At 31.9% G+C, this 18,463-nt stretch overlaps 1 protein-coding gene across 1 annotated transcript in view; it reads left to right on the forward strand.

Annotated features, from left to right (window-relative positions):
* Positions 1 to 7,677: 7,677 nt before the first annotated feature.
* Positions 7,678 to 18,463, forward strand: part of LOC127735583 (pyroglutamyl-peptidase 1-like) — a 33,939-nt gene continuing 23,153 nt past the window's right edge. Inside the window, exons 1-2 of the mRNA XM_052245828.1 lie at positions 7,678 to 7,756; positions 12,717 to 12,766. Coding sequence (XP_052101788.1) covers positions 12,727 to 12,766 — 40 coding nt within the window. The 5' untranslated portion in view covers positions 7,678 to 7,756; positions 12,717 to 12,726. The remainder of the gene's footprint in view (positions 7,757 to 12,716; positions 12,767 to 18,463) is intronic.

The raw sequence follows: 18,463 nt of genomic DNA on the forward strand, positions 1-18,463 counted from the left end.
TCTGTCTTTAATTTTATGTGATGGAATACGCGTGAAAAGGGTAAATATTTCTAATGTTTGGAAAACGCGTATATTCTATCGAACTTTGTCCTTCTCTATCTTTTTCCAGGTCAAAATTTTGGCGAGGCAGTTGCCTCATTGCCTCAAGGGAAGCTACATGTTTTTTTTTAAATTTCATCCCAAACCATAAGGTAGGTTCTTATTGCTCTGTCATTAGTGTAGGGTTTTGTTGGCTTTCGTTTTTAGCTCACCTGCCGAAAGGCCAAGTGAGCTTTTCTCATCACTTGGCTTCCGTCGGTCGTCTTCTGTCGTCGTCCGTTAACTTTTACAAAAATCTTCTCATCTGAAACTACTGGGCAAATTTTAACAAAAGTTGGGCACAATCATCATTAGGGTATCTAGTTTTAAAAATGTGTCCAATGACCCCGGTTGTCAACCAAGATGGCCGACATGGCTAAAAATAGACCATAGGGGTAAATGTAAGTTTTGCCTTTTATTTCGAAAACCGCTAAAAAAGAGAAAATCTGACCGAGGCATAAATGTTCAGAATGTTGAGCTCTACCTATTGTCAATTTAAGTCGAAACTGTCGGACAACTTCTTATATGAGTTATTGCCCTTAAATGACGAATTTTACCATTTTTGTCTCGCCTTGACGGAGTCAAAAAGCGAGACATAGGTATGCTGTTTCCGGCGTCGGCGGCGTCAACAATGTATTAGTTTGTGATTAGGTCTAGTTCATGGTGGACCACTAGTGGTAGGTCAATGATATCTGTTATGCAGTTGTGTTAGTATTGGCACATCTCATTACCATGGAGATTATTTGGCCCCGCCCCCTCAGTCAAGGTCTATTGACTTTGAAACTTTGCTTAGTTTACATGTATTAGTTTGTGATTAGGTCAGTTAATAGGGAACCACTAGTGGTAGGTCAATGATATTTGGTATGAAGTTGTATAAGCATTGGCATATTTCATTTCCATATAGATTATTTGATCCCTCCCCCTCATTCATGGTCTATTGACTTTGAAACTTTTGCTTAGTTTTCATGTATTAGTTTGTGATTAGGTCAGTTTAAGGGGAACCGTTAGTGGTAGGTCAATGATAATTGGTATGCAGGTGTATAAGTGTTAGCACATCTCATTTCCATCGAGAATATTTGGCTCCGCCCCCTTAGTCATGGTCTATTGACTTTGAAAATTTGCTTAGTTAACATGTATTAGTTTGTGATTATGTCAGTTCAAGGGGAACCATTAGTGGTAGGCCAATGTTAATTGGTATTCAGTTGTATAACCATTAGTACATCTCATTTCCATGGAGAATATTAGGCCCAGCCCCCTCAGTCATGGTCTATTAACTTTGAAACGTTTGCTTAGTGTACGGCATATATTAGTTTGTGATTAGATCAGTGTAAGATGAGCTGCTAATGTTAAGTCAATGATATTTGGTATGCAAATTTATTGGCATTTGCAGGTATCGTTTCCATGGAGATTATATAGCCCCACCCCCTCATTATGGTTAATTGACTTTGAAACATTTACATATAGTTTACAAGTTATTGTTTGTTTAGGTTTGTTTAAAGGGCTCGACTTATAATAAGTCAATGGTATTTGGTATGCAGTTGTATTAGCATTGGCACATCTCATTTCCATGGAGAGTTTTTAGCCATGTACCTTCAGTCTTGGTTTATTGACTTTGAATATTTGCATAACTTACATGTTAAAGTATTGCTATTTTAATTTCAATATTTGCATTATCAAAATTACAAAAAGGCGAGACATATCTTTGTGATAACAGTTTATTTAAAATGTTTGCCTATTATCTCGAAAATTATAATAGATAGATAGAAACTTAAAATAGCAAAAATGATCAACACGATAGGATCTACTAATAATGTATTTAAACATAGCCAAAATCTTTAGTTGACTCCTTATTAGAGTTATTGCCCTTTAATGACGATTTTTACGAATTTTTGTGTTATTGCCTAATATTTTTAAAACTATAATAGATAGAGAAAAATCTTTAAAAGCAAAAATGATCAGCACGACAGGATCTACAAATAAGTCACCAGTAGCTGAAATCATAAGTTGACTCCTTATTAGAGTTATTGCCCTTTAATGACATTTTTTACCAATTTTTCCGTATATGTTTAATATCTTTAAAACTATAATAGATAGATAGAAACTTTAAAATCAAAAATGATCAGCAAGACAAGATCTACGAACAAATCAAACATAACCAGAATCGTTTGTCGACTCCTTATTAAAGTTATTGCCCTTTAATGACGATTTTCCCCATATGTTCCCATTTTTGCCTATTATCTTGAAAACTGTAATAGATAGATAGAAACAAGTTTATATAGCACAAATGAGCAGCAAGACAAGATCTACAAATGTGCCATAATGGCCGAAATCTTAAGTCGACTCGTTATTTGAGTTATTGCCCTTTAATGATATGTTTTATGCATTTTTCACCAATTATCAAAAATTATCAGCAGGATAAGATCTTCAAACATGTCAACATGACTGAAATTGTCAGTTAACTCTTGATAGAGTTATTTCTCTGGTATGATGATTTTTACTAAATTGTTGAAGGTGCAGGTGAGCGACACAGGCTAAAGAGCCTCTAGAATAATGTAACTTCGACTTATTAGTTTTAAATTTTGACTTTAGATCGCATGGTGTGGTCCTATAATAGGATGTTGAATCACATAAAATCAGAATACGTATCACTAACCTCTTTGGTATGTATCATTGACGAAAAGTATAAATATCAATGAATAAAGGATATTGACGAGAGGTAAAGTCGGTGCTACGACTTTTCTGTTGTATTTAACAACTGATATTAATTTCATATTTGTTTTGTAAAATGCCATGTAGCAATTCTACGAGCGTGTCCTTTTAATAGACTGTTTGGTCACATTTGCTTCAATTTACTTTAGTCACTGTAATAGTCCCAGTAATATATTATCCATATTTTTTAATTTTGCATTTACAGGCCTTTTATGTTCCTTTTTACCAAAGACGGAAAAAAATAAGAGAACAGTCTGTGATAGTATACAGGACACCAAAATTGACTAGACTTTAGTACTTACTTTGAGTGTAGCTGACATCAGATGACCAAATACCAATAAGGACTGTCATACGCTCAGAGCAATCTCGGATTATGGCTAAACGAAACATGACAATTCACAAAATCTAAAGATAAAAAACTTAAGAAAGGGTTGGTACCTTCCCGGTTTAACAAGTACCACTGATGTTTTGCTCAAAACTCGTCTGGTTTTCGTGGCCAGAAATGTATGAGTAACCACTTTAATACAAACTTCCTTGTCAAAATGTAAATATGGTTTATGGAAAAGAATTATACAATGTAGTAATTCATGAAACTAAATCCATTTGCGGTACAGCTCTTTTATTGGTGTTCTTTACCCCAAAGCCGGTGGTGAGATCAACTTTTTGCAAAATGAAGACACTATATAACCAGGTACACATCGTTTGTGATGCAACAGCTAATTATTTGTGCAATTTAACTTAAAAATAAACTTATACTTAGATTTGATATTATATTTATTAAACATAATGAAAGTACACAGACTGTATGCGTATAACATTACACTTATTATCATATGTAGATAATTTTATGAATGTGTTATAACAACAAATATGAAAAAAAAATATTTCACAGGCTTCTAGAGGCTCGTATAACACCAATGAATGAATCTCTGTATATAGAATCCTACTATAACATATGACTTCGCATTCTTATTTCATTTTAAGCGTTTTTATGCTGATATTTTAATTTTTTTGAAGTAAAATGAAAGCATCAGAAAACAAACAAAAATATAATATATTGCCCCTAGGTCATGTTTAAAAGGACTATTTATGATCCCTTTCATGATTTGAACAACAGTATGGTAGGATCTGGTACAGTTTCTGCATGTTGCACCCATCAATCAATTCGTGATAAAACATAGTAAAGCATGAAATCATCTTGTCATAACTTGTATGATTTTTATGATTAAAAATTAGAAAAAAATTGACAGTTGTTAGCTGTTTAAAAAACTGAGAGAAAGATAAGATATATTATTAGATCTAATAAGGAGACACTGATATAGTTACTGGAGGTAGTTATGACAGCAAAGCAAGATCGGCCAATAACACAATCCTGCTGAAATCGTTAATCAATTATACATGATCAGCTAGACAAGATCTACAATTCAGTCAACATGTGCGAAATCGTCAGTCGACTCGTTAAAGCAGTCATTGTTCCGACCATGTCTACTAAGTTTTTGTGTTACTGCCTATCATTTTAAAACTACAATAGATGGAGCGAAACTTTAAAATTCAAAAGAAATATAAAAGATAAGATCTACAATTAGATTAAGTTGCCAATTATCATCTTTCAATAGTTATATGCTTGTTACATTATATGAATATACATCAAAATGGTAATTGAGTGTAAATATTAATAAAACTAAAATTGTAGTATTTAGGAAAGGTGGTAGAGTTCATTTTGATGAGAAATGGTATTATGATGATAAAGAAATTGAAGTTGTTGATAATTTTACCTACCTTGGTGTACTTTTAAATTTTAATGGCAAATATAATATGTTACAACAGAAATTTTCAGAACAAGGTAGAAAAGCAATGTTTGCTTTAAGAAGAAATGTCAAAAGTATGTTTTTAAATTATGTCACTTTGTTATCTCTTTTTGATAATTATATAAATTATTTATTGAGTTATGCAAGCGAAATATGGGGTGAACATAAAGCCCCGGCAATAGAGAGAGTCCACATATACTATTGTAAAAATATACTTGGTGTAAAATGGTCTACCAGCAATGTTATGATATATCAAGAACTAGGTAGATTGCCTCTTATTTTCACAAGAAAATGCAAGATTTTCAAATATTGGTTTGAATTGCTAAATACTTCTAACTGTATATTGAAAAATTGTTATAATTACTTATATTGCGAATTAGAGAGATGTCCAAATAATAAGTGTAACTGGTTGTATTTTATAAAAAATGAACTGTTTGTTATAGGTTTAGGCAGAGACATATACAAGTATTATATGTCTCTGGTTTAGGTGATGTATGGTATAGCCAAAACCTTATTTCAGACTTGCCTGATGTATATTTTGCTGTCATAAAGCAACGTTTGTATGATTTCCTAAAACAAGAACTTGATGCTCAGTTGCATACTTCTCCAAAATGTTCTAATTATAAATATATGTTAGATAATTTTTGTCTGCAATTTTATTTATGCAAACCAATTCCTAAGGTTTACAAAACATGTATAACAAAAATAAGATTAAGTAGCCACAACTTAGCTATAGAAAATGGAAGATTTTGTGGTATAACAAGAAATAATAGAACATGTACTTTTTGTAAAAACGATATAGAGGATGAGTTTCATTTCATCCTCAAATGTCCATTTTTTCAAGGTTTTAGAACAATTTATATTAAGCCATATTATTGGAAAAAACCATCGATGTACAAATTTATTAAACTAATGAGTTCAAACAATGTAAAAGAGCTGTGTGATCTTTTAAGTTTAGAACCGAAATGTTAAAACAATGTTTATGTATTACTACAACACCTTCTGCTATTCTGTCACATAGTTTGTGTTTATTTATGTATTGTATGTATTATTGATGTTGATGTAATTCAAATGTGTACCTATAGTTTATATAGACTTTGGTAATAAAGATAATAAAGATAATAATATTACCCTCAAATGACGATTTTCTCCCTTCCTGTTTTGGGCAAAAACTATAGAAGATATAGAAAAACTGTAAATAGAAAATTATCAACAATAAAAGATTAAATTCAAATCAACTACCGCATTAATTGTGACCGTATTAAGTATTCGTCACTTGCGACTTTCACTATATATATTTCATATAAAACTAATGATGTATTTTTTTTTCAAAAAAATATTGTAGGGTAATTTCTTGTATTGATTTTAATCAAATTGGTACAAATAGAAGCAGAATTGTCATAAGTTCAGTTTTATATTTGATGTATTTTTGTTGCTAAGCGTTTTGATTTTCTGATGATATAAACACAAGTATTATTTTGTGTTTAGAAATTTCCAATATATTTCAACAAAATTGAATTGTGAAAAATGATTTTAATTATTATAAATATAAAAATAAGATGTGATATGATTGCCAATGACACAAATCTCCACAAGAGACCAAATGACACAGAAATTAATAACTATATAGGTCACCGTACGGCCTACTACAACGCGAGTAAAACCCATACCGCATAGTCGGCTATAAAAGGCCCCGAAATGACAAATGTAAAACAATTCAACGAGAAAACTAACAATTTATGTACAAAATAATGAACGAAAAACAAATATGATATACAGCAACAAACGACAACCACTGAATTACAGGCTCCTGACTTGGGACAGGCATATACAGAATGTGGTGGGGTTAAACTAGTTTGAAGGCGCGCCAACCCTCCCCTAACCTGTAAAATGTTTACATGAGAAGAAAACAAAACCAACTGAAGACAAATCTATGATAAAATAAGAAATAAACTTTAGACAATTCTGCTTCTTGATACTTGGTTTGTAAAAATCCAACCATAATTTGAATGCCTTCAAAATATATTTTTGAAAAAAAATGTGTTTTTATCATGTGAAATATATAATTCAAAATTTGGTGACTATGTTGAACGCATCTATCCCATCGAACTAGAGATAAAGGATACAGCAGATACAGTTAAGTCTGCCTCATATCTTGACTTACACCTAGAAATTGACAACGAGGGTAGGTTGAAAACAAAACTTTACGACAAAAGAGATGATTTCAGCTCACCAATTGTAAACCTTCCATTTCTATGTAGCAACATTCCAGCAGCGCCTGCATATGGAGTATATATCTCCCAACTGATACGATATTCCCGGGCTTACCGAATTTGTAATAACACGAGCAACACGACGGGTGCCACATGTGGAGCAGGATCTGCTTACCCTTCTGGAGCACCTGAGATCACCCCCAGTTTTTGGTGGGGTTCGTGTTGCTTAGTCTTTAGTTTTCTATGTTGTGTCTTGTGTATTATCATTTGTCTGTTTGTCTTTTTATTTTTTGGCCATGGCGTTGTCGGTTTGATTTCGATCTGTGAGTTTGACTGTCCCTCTGGTAATTTTCGCCCCTCTCTTTATTCAGCAAATAAATGTAGGTGACGAGTACCTTTGTCCATGTACTGTAGATACTTTGCAAAAAAAAATCCAACCCTTTACTCTTTGAAACCGAAAGGAATCAATATTTGTATAAGGGAGCTACCATTTGATTTTTATGGAGGGGCTAGGATGAAATTTGAAAAAAAAAGGCAGGACAGGAGTTTTGAGTAAAAAAAAAGGCAGGATGAGCAACTTGGTAAAAAAAAAAGGCAGGATGACAATTTGTGTAAAAAAATTCAGGATAAACTAGTAAAAAAAAAGGCAGGACCGAATATAGTAAAAAATAAAAAGGCAGGACAGAAATTACAACTAAAAAAAAAAGCAGGACAAAATTTTTCATCCTAGCCCCCCCCCCCCCCCCCCATAAAAATCAAATGGAAGCTCCCTAAAGGCTAAATAATTAAACCAAAAAAATATTATGTCCCCTGAAAGGAAATGAAAAAATCGGAAATGTGGTCCTACAGCAACATTTATTTAGAAAACCCGGAAGTATGGTGGCTACTTTCACTTTCGTTTTGTTGACTACCTATGTTGCACCTTTTCTTGGTTTTTACTGATATCAGGTAACTGACATTTAATATTGTGAACTTTGGGGTTAATGGAAAAGACTATTTCGCTTAACAGTCACCTAAGCCTAAATTTATATAGCACATATTATACGCTATTTTCCTCCAATTTTTTAAATTTTTTATCATTTATTGCTAAATTCACAATATAAGTGACACATGTGGCAGTTGCAAATAAAAGCTTTTTCGTTAGTTAATTGAAATTAATTGCCTAAAAATATAAGAATATCCATACCCTCATGAATTGATGGATTGCTGCAGTGTTAAGATCAGTTTCAACTATATGTGTACTTCATCATAGATCCCACATATACACAGACATTATTCTAACATTATTACCCCATTATTTGTTTTGTCACATTTCTTATAACTTTCCCTGAGTTTTGACATGCCAGGTTAAACCTCATTTTGGAGTTCTTGTTATTCCATCTGTTTTCACTCTCCTGTCTTTATTCATTTAACATTTTTGATTCAAATTCATTTTATTTGGAACAAAGAATAAACATATTAATGCAAACAACTTTTCTATTGAATGTGATATATTAAAATTTAGAGTTAATCAAATGTGAAATATTTTAAGGCATCATATTGGATAGTTTTGTATCTGAGAAGCTGATTGTTGATAATATTAAAACTGTAAACTGCAAATGTGATAGTAAAACAAGATCACAAAAAAGCCCTTATAAAAGAAACTTTTGAAAGACTCCTCATAGGAGTTATTGTCCTTAAATGACAATTTTTACTAATTTTTTTAATTTTGCCAATTATCTTGTAAAATATGATCATGATGATAGATATAGAAACTATATTTAGCAAAAATTATCAGCCATACAAAATCTAAATATGACATATATCAATATGATGAAATCATTGGATGAGTCCTTAAGGAGATATTGCCCTTAAATGATAATTTTTATCCATTTATTTTGCATTTTAGGAAAAATCTTTAGAAGATAGAGAGAAACTGTAAATAGAAAAAAAATGAATGATCAGTAATACAAGTTCAACAAATAAAATATTTTTGTCATGAATTAATAATTCTAGTCTATAATGTTGAAGAATGGCAGTTGTTGAAGATGCATATAGATCCAGTTGAGCTTTATAGGCTCTTTAGAGATACTCTATTTATACAAATATAAGGATTGAAAATAAAATTGTTTCTACAATTTAGAAAATATTATGTAAACAAGGAATTATTTGAATTTGGAATAATTTTGAAATCTGGAAAATTGATCAGAAAAGTATGATGAAAACTAACCCAACTAAATAGGGTTAGCCATGCAGGCATGGCTAAGGTTAACTTTACTTTCACTGATATTTCGGTATGAACTAACTAACACCCTATAGCCATACATGCATGGCTAAGGTTAATTTTACTTTCACTGATATTTCAGTATGAATTAACTAACTCCCTTTGTGTGCATGGCTAACCCTATTTAGTTGGGTTAGTTTTCATCATACATTTCTAATCATTTTTCCAGAATTCAAAATTATTCCAATTTCAAATAATTCCTTGTTTGTACTGCATTAATTCAATGTCACCTTGATTATGCATACAATGTGCTTGTTGGTATGAAGGTTTTTCCAAGAAGCTGAAAGACAAGCTACTTCTATTTGTATATATTTCTTTTAATACCTGAACATAGAAATTGGTACAAACACAAAGAATTAAACTGAGAGAATCTTATGAAAATCAAGGTACTACGATTTGAATGAGACATTGGACATGTCCTAAATCATGTGATTCAAAATAAAAGCATCAACATGATCAATACTGATATGTTGTTTGCTGTTAAGATATTAAGATATATTATTGTACAAAAATAACTTAACATCTAAAAAAAAATGTGACAAACTGTATGACAGGTTTAATGTATGTGGATTTACCTGACTGACAGATAGGGTTATTTTTTGCTATGCAGCAGTTTTCACAGTAATTTTTGTCACAAGAACATATATTCATTGGAAACATACAACAAAATGAGGTCATTTGTCTTGCAGGGAAATGAAAAGCAGTATCTTTATAAATTCAACACCTACTGTAAATATATAGATATTAATTTTCTGTTGACCTTTTTTGGGGAAACATTAGAAAATTGTGAAGATTGAGATACAGAAGACTTACTAATTTCTTAATCACAAATATTGTTGACTGAATAATCACATTATGATATCAAATATATGTCATTATACTGTCACAAAACATATGATGAATATTGATATAATTGCTAAATACTTTTGGGGAAATAAGACAAAAATACGTAAAAATAGTAATTCCAAACCTAATAAGGGGTCTCTTTCATTGCCACATCTTACCTTTAGTATTTTAAATATATTTTGTTATTGTTACAAGTTTTATTTGTGTTAAGAAGGTTTACCTTTAAAACTGCAAATTTAAGCTTTTAGACAAAAACTTTTATTCAAGCCAAAAAAATATAATATTTATTATCATATTGCAATACAACACTATCTGTACAGTCAGTTACCACTGTTTTGAAATTTATTATGCATCTTATTTTTTATACGGCCGCAAAAAATTTTTATGGTCGTATATTGGTATGATGTTGGCTTTGTCGTCGTCGTTGTCGTCGTCGTTGTCGTCGTCCGAAGACACATTGGTTTTCGCACTCTAACTTTAGTTTAAGTGAATGGATCTCTATAAAATTTTACCATAAGGTTCAATACTACAAAAGGAAGGTGGGGATTGATTTTGGGGGTTATGGTACCAACAGTTAAGGAATTAGGGGCCAAAAAGGGGCCAAAAATAAGCATTTTTGTAACTTCCAGACATAACTTGTGTGTTAGTGTATAGATCTCTCTGACATTGTACCACAAGGTTCCATATCACAAAGGGAATGCTGGGATTGATTTTGGGGGTAATTGCCTCCAAATTTTAGGAATTAGGGGCCAAAAAGGGGCAAAAAACAAGCATTTTTCTAGTTTCATGACAATAACTTGTGTGTAAGTGTATGGATCTCTCTGACATTGTACCACAAGGTTCCATATCACAAAGGGAATGCTGGGATTGATTTTGGGGGTAATTGCCTCCAAATTTCAGGAATTAGGGGCCAAAAACAAGCATTTTTCTAGTTTTATGACAAAAACTTATGTGTAAGTGTATGGATCTCTCTGACATTGTACCACAAGGTTCCATATCACAAAGGGAATGCTGGGATTGATTTAGGGGGTGATTGCCTCCAAATTTTAGGAATTAGGGGCCAGAAAGGGGCAAAAAACAAGTATTTTTCTAGTTTCATGACAATAACTTGTGTGTAAGTGTATGGATCTTTATGAAATTGTACTACAAGGTTCCATATCACAAAGGGAAAGCTGGAATTGATTTTGGGGGTAATTGCCCTTAACGTTTAGGAATTAGGGGCCAAAAAGGGGCCAAAAATAAGCATTTTTCTAGTTTCCAGACAATGACTTGTGTTCAAGTGTATGGATCTCTCTGAAATTGTACTGCAAGGTACCATACCACAAAGGAAAGGCTGGGATTGATTTTGGGGGTAATTCCCTCAAAATTTTAGGAATTAGGGGCTATAAAGGGGCAAAAAAACAAGCATTTTTCTAGTTTCAGGACAATAACTTGTGTGTAAGTGTATGGATCTTTATGAAATTGTACTGCAAGGTTCCATATCACAAAGGGAAAGCTGGGTTTGAGTTTGGGGGTAATTGCCCTTAACGTTTAGGAATTTGGGGCCAAAAAGGGGCAAAAAAACAAGCATTTTTCTAGTTTCCAGACAATAACTTGTGTTCAAGTGTAGGGATCTCTCTGAAATTGTACTGCAAGGTACCATACCACAAAGGGAAGGCTGGGATTGAGTTTTGGGGTGATGAATCATAAGGGGGTTCAAAAAATTTGGGGGCGGATTTTTTTTTCCTTTTTTTTCTTTAAAATTTTCCATTTTAAATTGGTTATATCTGATTTATATATAAAAGCAAATAATAATGATATGGTTTGAATAGGTAAATTAAAAATTTTTAAGTTCTTAGACCACATTCATTCTGTGTCAGAAACCTATGCTGTGTCAAATATTTAATTACAATCCAAATTCAGTGCTGTATCAAGCTTGAATGTTGTGTCCATACTTGCCCCAACTTTCAGGGTTCAACCTCTGCGGTCGTTTCAAGCTGCGCCCCAGCGGAGCATTTTATTAACATACAAAACAAAGTATCATTTGGATTCATCTATGAATTATTAAATATTGAAAGATTTTCTGAGAACTTAGAATCAATTTAATGACTTAATAATGATGATGCAAACACACAAGGTTTTTTGCATCGCTCATGCTGGGATTAGACCTTTTTGATGAAGATATATTCTGCTTCAATTTAAAATTTCTAAAGGAATACTATCAATCATTATGATTGTTAATTAAACAAGTCCTTAGTCACAACTTTAATAAATTAAGCTAAAAGTTAACAGATATGAAATTTGAATTTGAGTTTATTTTTCTGATTTTAATCTATTTGACTCAATATAGGGCCAAACACTTTATTTGGCCAATGCATACCAACACTATTTCAAACTTTTTTTCAATGTCATTAAATCTTGATACCAAAGTTTATAAATATAAAAGTACCTGATCAGAATGAGATGGACATACGGTTGATAGGATAATGCATTTTGTAATATGTGGTAATTAATCATTCTTTATGCTCCTCATTCATGATGAAGCATACAAAGATAAAATTTTATATCTACATGTATGCCTACGCACAAATATGAGATATGGACAACACCAAAGTCTGACATTTTATTAAGTTTATTGGTTTGTATTTTTGGTAATATGAATTGGAAATAAGAATCTCTACTGAATACATAAATGTTTTTCTGTACCACAAAATCCATCAAAACTGGTATATCTAGACATAATGAATAAATGGAGTAATAACTTTAAAGTGGACTTAAGGTTGCTTTTTTAATTCTCTATGTATGTTTTTTAATTCTCAGTTGAATAACAATGTCTGAAGAAAAAAAAAAGAAAACAGTACTTGTAACAGGTGAGTTTATAAAATCTTGTCTGTTTTTTTATTGATTAGTGGTAAAACTTTTTCCTTTTTGTGTCATGTGGCATTTAAAATCTTGTATACATATACATACATGAAATCGTTTTTTTCTTGCCTTGATAGAGTCGAAAAGCATAGGTATGCTGTTTCTGGTGGCGGCATCAACAATGTATTAGTTTGTGATTAGGTCAGTTTATGGGGAACAGTCTTGTGGTAGGTCAATGATATTTGGTATACAGTTGTATTAGCATTAGCGAATTTAATTTCTATGGAGAGTATATGACCATGCATCCTCAGTCATGGTCTATTGACTTTGAAACTTTTGATTAGTTATTTGTATTAGTTTGTGATTACGTCAGTTTATCTGTTTATGGCGAACCACTAGTGGTAGGTCAATGATATTTTGTATGCAGATGTATTAGCATTGGCACATCTCATTTCCTTGGAGATTTTTTGGCCCTGTACCTTCAGTTATGGTTCATTGACTTTGAATATTTTGCATAACTTACATGTTAATTTCAGCATTTGCATTCTACTGTCAAAATTAACAAAAAGGTGAGACATATCTATTTGTTAGTATTATAAACATTTACAACTAAATGCAAGGGTTCAGAATTATTAAAAAGGAGAATTAAGGGGGTTCAAACTGGAAAAATGTTGAACTTCCAGTCTAGCTTACTTTCAATAAAATGCTACGAGGGGGCGCAGCATAGGTGTCTGACACAAAATGAATGTGGTCAAAGAACTGAAAAATTTTAAATTGGACTTTTAGCTATTATGTTCAATATCCAAAATCTAAATACACAGTTAGATTCAGCATATCTAAGTTCACCAAGAATTTAATTTATTTATTAATTAATGGACAATATTAGCTAAGTTTCAAAGGGTTTCACTTCATCAAAAAATAAATGGAGAATGTGTCCCCATGGACACAGATGATGCCCCCGCTTGCATACAACATTATAAAGGATAAAGGGACATAACTCAAAAAAGATAAAAGTGACGCTACCCAAATTTGTACTTGATCTGAGTTTTAAGGTAATAACTATTGTGTCTAGGTTTCATAATGTTTGGTTGAGGCAAACTTAAGTTACAGAACGGAAACTACAAATTTTGCAATTTTTTTATTTATCAAGGGGCATAATTCGATAATGATTAAAGTGACGCTATCAAAATTCAACTTGATCTGTGTTTTGTGGTAAAAAGCATTGTGTATAAGTTTCATAACATTTGGTTGAGGCAACTTAAGTTAGAGAACGGAAACTACAAATTTTGCAATTCTTCCAGTTATAAAGGGGCATAATTCGATAATGATTAAAGTGACGCTACCAAAATTCAACCTGATTTGTGTTTTGTGATAAAAAGCATTGTGTATAAGTTTCATAACATTTGGGTGAGGCAACTTAGTTTAGAGAACGGAAACTAAAAATTTAGCATTTTTTCCCATATATAAAGGGGCATAACTCGAGAATGGTTAAGGTGACCCCACCAAAATTCAAACTTGATCTTTATTTTGTGGTAATTAGCATTGTGTATAAGTTTTATAACATTTGGTTAAGGCAAACTTAAGTTATAGAACAGAAACTAAAAATTTTGCGATTTTTCCATTTATAAAGGGGCATAACTCTAGAACTGTTAAAGTGACCCCACCAAAATTCAAACTTGATCTGTGTTTTGTGGTAATTAGCATTGTGTATAAGTTTCATAACATTTGGTTGAGGCAAACTCAAGTTAGAGAACGGAAACCAATTTTGGGACGTACGTACGTACATACGTACAGACGGACAAAGGTAAAACTTAATGCCCCCACTGCTACGGCGGGGGCATAAATATATATATATATATAAAAAGCATTCTGAAAATTAGTTTATACAGAATAACAAACAAACCTACCATGAAGTTCTTTGAAAATTTCACAAAAAAAAAATTAAAAAAAATTCTAAATTTCATTCTTCATTAATGCAAATTAACTATGACTCTACTTACAATTTCTATTAATTGTGCAATACAGCTCTGAATTTTGATTGTGATTAAATATTTGACAAAGCTTAGTTTCTAACACAGAATGAATGCGGTTTGAGAACTTAAAAATTTGAAATAGAATATTTACCTATTACGGTCAAATATCCAAAATGTAAATACATGGTTAGAATCAGCATATCAAAGAACCCCAAGAATTTGATTTTGATGAAATCAAACAAAGTTTAATTTTGGACCTTTTGGACCTCAATGTGGACCAATTTAATAACGGGGCCCAAAATCCAAAATCTAAATACACATATATATTCAGCTTATCAAAGAACCCGATTTATTTTTTGTTGAAATCAAACATAGTTTAATTTTGGACCCCGATTTGGACCAACTCGGAAACTGGGCCCAAAATCAAAATTCTTAATACATGTTTAGTTCAGCATATCAAAGAACCCCTTGAATTTAATGTTAAAATCAAACTACAAGTAAGTTAAATTTTGGACCCTTTGGACCTTAATGTGGACCAATTTGAAAACCAGTCCCAAAATCAAAAATCGAAATACACGTTCAGATTATGCATATGACGGAACCCCAAGGATTCATTTTTTTTTTAAATCAAACAAAGTTTAATTTTGGACCCTTTGGACCTCAATGTGGACCAATTAAAAAACGAGGCCCAAATTCAAAGTCTAAAGACATGGTTAGATTCAGCATATTAAAAAACCCTAAGAATTCAAGACTTTGAATTAAACCACATTGAAATTGGTCAAGAAATAAGCAATTAATACAAAGTATAGGAAAAGTATTGTTTTTGGCCCGTTTTTTCCTAAACAGTAAACAGTATAAGTTCGGTACTTATACATCCCTCGGATTTCAAATGTTTGGCTTTGAGCGTTCCTGATGAAGGTTAATCCAGAAAAGCGCTTCGGACACATGAAATTATTAAACGTGTTGTTTTCAATTTTTTACGGCCATAACCCCCAAAATGAATCCAGTCTTCCTTTTTTGGTAAGGAACCTTGTGGTACAGTTTCATAGAGATCCATAGAGTTATACTCAAGTTATTGTTCTGAAACAAGAAAAATGTTTGTTCTTGGCCCCCTTTTGGCCCCTTATTCTTGAACAGTTAGGCAATAATCCCAAAATCAATCCCAACCTGTTGTTTGTGGTATGGAACCTTGTGGTACAATTTCATAGAGATCCATGAACTTATTTTCAAGTTATTGTCTGGAAACCATACATGTATGTCTTCTGAAGACGACAACAACACTGACAACTTCATAACATTATATGACACAAAACTTTTGCGGTCGTATAAAAAAGGGATTACCAAAAACTGTCACTCAGAAGTTTGCCTAGTGGGGAGACCCAACCCTCATATAAGGTTCCAGAGGTCTTTAGTTTTCCATGTAGTGTTTTGAGGACTGTTGTATGTTTTTTTGTTGTTTTATTCGTTTTTTTGGCACGGTTTCTCTTAGACTTATGAATTTTGATTGTCCCTTTGATATCTTCTGCCTTTTGTTTTGGCAGGTATGTTATGGTGTTGATTGCAGATCTCTTATATGTATTCTTCTAAATTTTTCTATGTTTGATTTGATTTAAAGCTTGTAGAGGTTAACATTGTACAAACACTTGTCTGTCGTTTGTGAGACCATATACTGAACTTGAGATTTTTTTTGGTTTTTGGTAATAATATTCCAGAATTTTTTTTTTACTATTTGGAACTTATATTATGAAGGAACTTCTATTTCGTGACAGTGTTAGGTTTTTGTTGCACTGAAGTTTACCCCCAAAGCCTCTTTTAATTGATATTCTGACTGAAATGATCACTATTATGTAGCATATAACTTGCATTATGTCTCATGTAACTTAAGGATTAAAAATGAAATAAGGTCTTACTTGTGTTGCCGGTATGTTTAATATAATTTTCTGTTATTGTTGTAAAGGGAAATATGATAAATCAAACAGATTGAATATATACTACATAAAATGTGTTTAATTTCAGCAATAATTTAACTGCTTTTTTCGTGGTAGTTTGTTTGTCCTAAGTGCAAGAGATATTATATTCAATTCTATGGCATGGACTATGCAAAGACCTTTAATATCAAATTTGTTATTTCTTTACTAAGCAAACTATCAATACGAACTTTAAGACTGGTAGGATCAGAATCAAAAATGTATCCATGCCTTTTGGAATGATACCATGTGATATAGCATTTTAAAAATTTGGCTGAGCATGTCCATCTAGTATAAAGCAATATTTAAATTCATATTAAATTAAGATGTTCTCGTTCTGAATAATTATATGTGTTGTTATTGTAGCTTGTTGTATTTGCAACATCTATTTCATCATCAATGAATTGAATGATACAGTATAAATAATATTAGACTGAAAAGGTATAATAGTGTATTAAGAATTACATGTACTATTGTGTGAAATCAGCATTTCTAACATAAAATAAAAGAACAGAGTTCCAATGTCCCCCGCGTTTTAACATATTTTATCTGTTCTGTCCAAGGACAATAACTAAAAAAAAATTTTGTTTGTTCTTTAAAACTTTTTAAATTATCTTACTAGAGAGTTGAAGACTTGAGAGCAATTTCTGATATATTTAATATTTCCAAGGGAAACTCATTAAAATATTTGATAGCACTTATTTTTGAAATTGTCTAAGATATTGCTGTTAAATACCTTTGATATAAATTTGATAAAAATCGGGCAAAAATTGTACTTGCGAGAGCACTTGCAATGCAATTTTCCATATAATCAATGTTTCCAAGGGGCATAACTCTTTTTAAAAATAATTGATTAGCACTGATTTTCGAACTAGTTAAAGACATTGCAGCTGATATAAACCTATGATATAAGTTTCATAAAAATCTGGCAAGAATTGTACACACGAGAGCGCTAACGATGCAATTTCCCCAATTATTAATGTTTCCAAGGGCATAACTCTTTTAAAAATAATATATCAGCACTGATTTTCAAACTCGTCTAAGATATTGCTAATATTAACCTATGATATAAGTTTCATAAAAATCTGAAAAGAATTGTACAAAAAAAGCTCTAACGATGCAATTTTTCCATATAATGATTGTTTCCAAGGGCCATAACTCTCTTAAAAATAATTGATCGGCAAAGATTTTCGAACTCGTCCAAGACATTGCCAATATGAACCTATGATATAAGCTTCATAAAAATCTGGCAAGAATTGTAACGTTAGAGTGCTAACAAGGACGGACGGACAGATACCCTGTATTTCTATGTCCCCCGCAACGCATTGCGCGGGGGGACAATTACAATCCCACTAATAAATGCACGCTTTATTTCTGAATTTACAGTATAATCATTTTATTTTACTGAATCTTTGACAGTCTTTCTTTCTGGAGTCCAAATATTGTTCACATTTCTATCTGGATATATTTCAAAGTTACTTTTGTCTTCAGATAGTTTATGAAAATTAAACCACAAAATAAGTACACTAAAATAATGTTAAAATATAAGTTAAAGTCTTAAAATTCTGGTGATTTCACCCAGGAATAAAATGATTCAAATGTCATATTTCAACACCCTGTTATGGTCACCTCATGTATCTTTGCTTCATTTGTTGTACTGCCTTTAGTTCTACCACATCCTATATATAGTTGTCCTTTTGGTGTGAATGCAAGAGTACATGGATAAAGTATTACATTGTTCTTGTTGTGATAAGCCATTAGATGG

This window comes from Mytilus californianus, unplaced genomic scaffold (assembly GCF_021869535.1).
Source record: "Mytilus californianus isolate M0D057914Y unplaced genomic scaffold, xbMytCali1.0.p SCAF_3, whole genome shotgun sequence".
Classification (NCBI taxonomy): domain Eukaryota; kingdom Metazoa; phylum Mollusca; class Bivalvia; order Mytilida; family Mytilidae; genus Mytilus; species Mytilus californianus.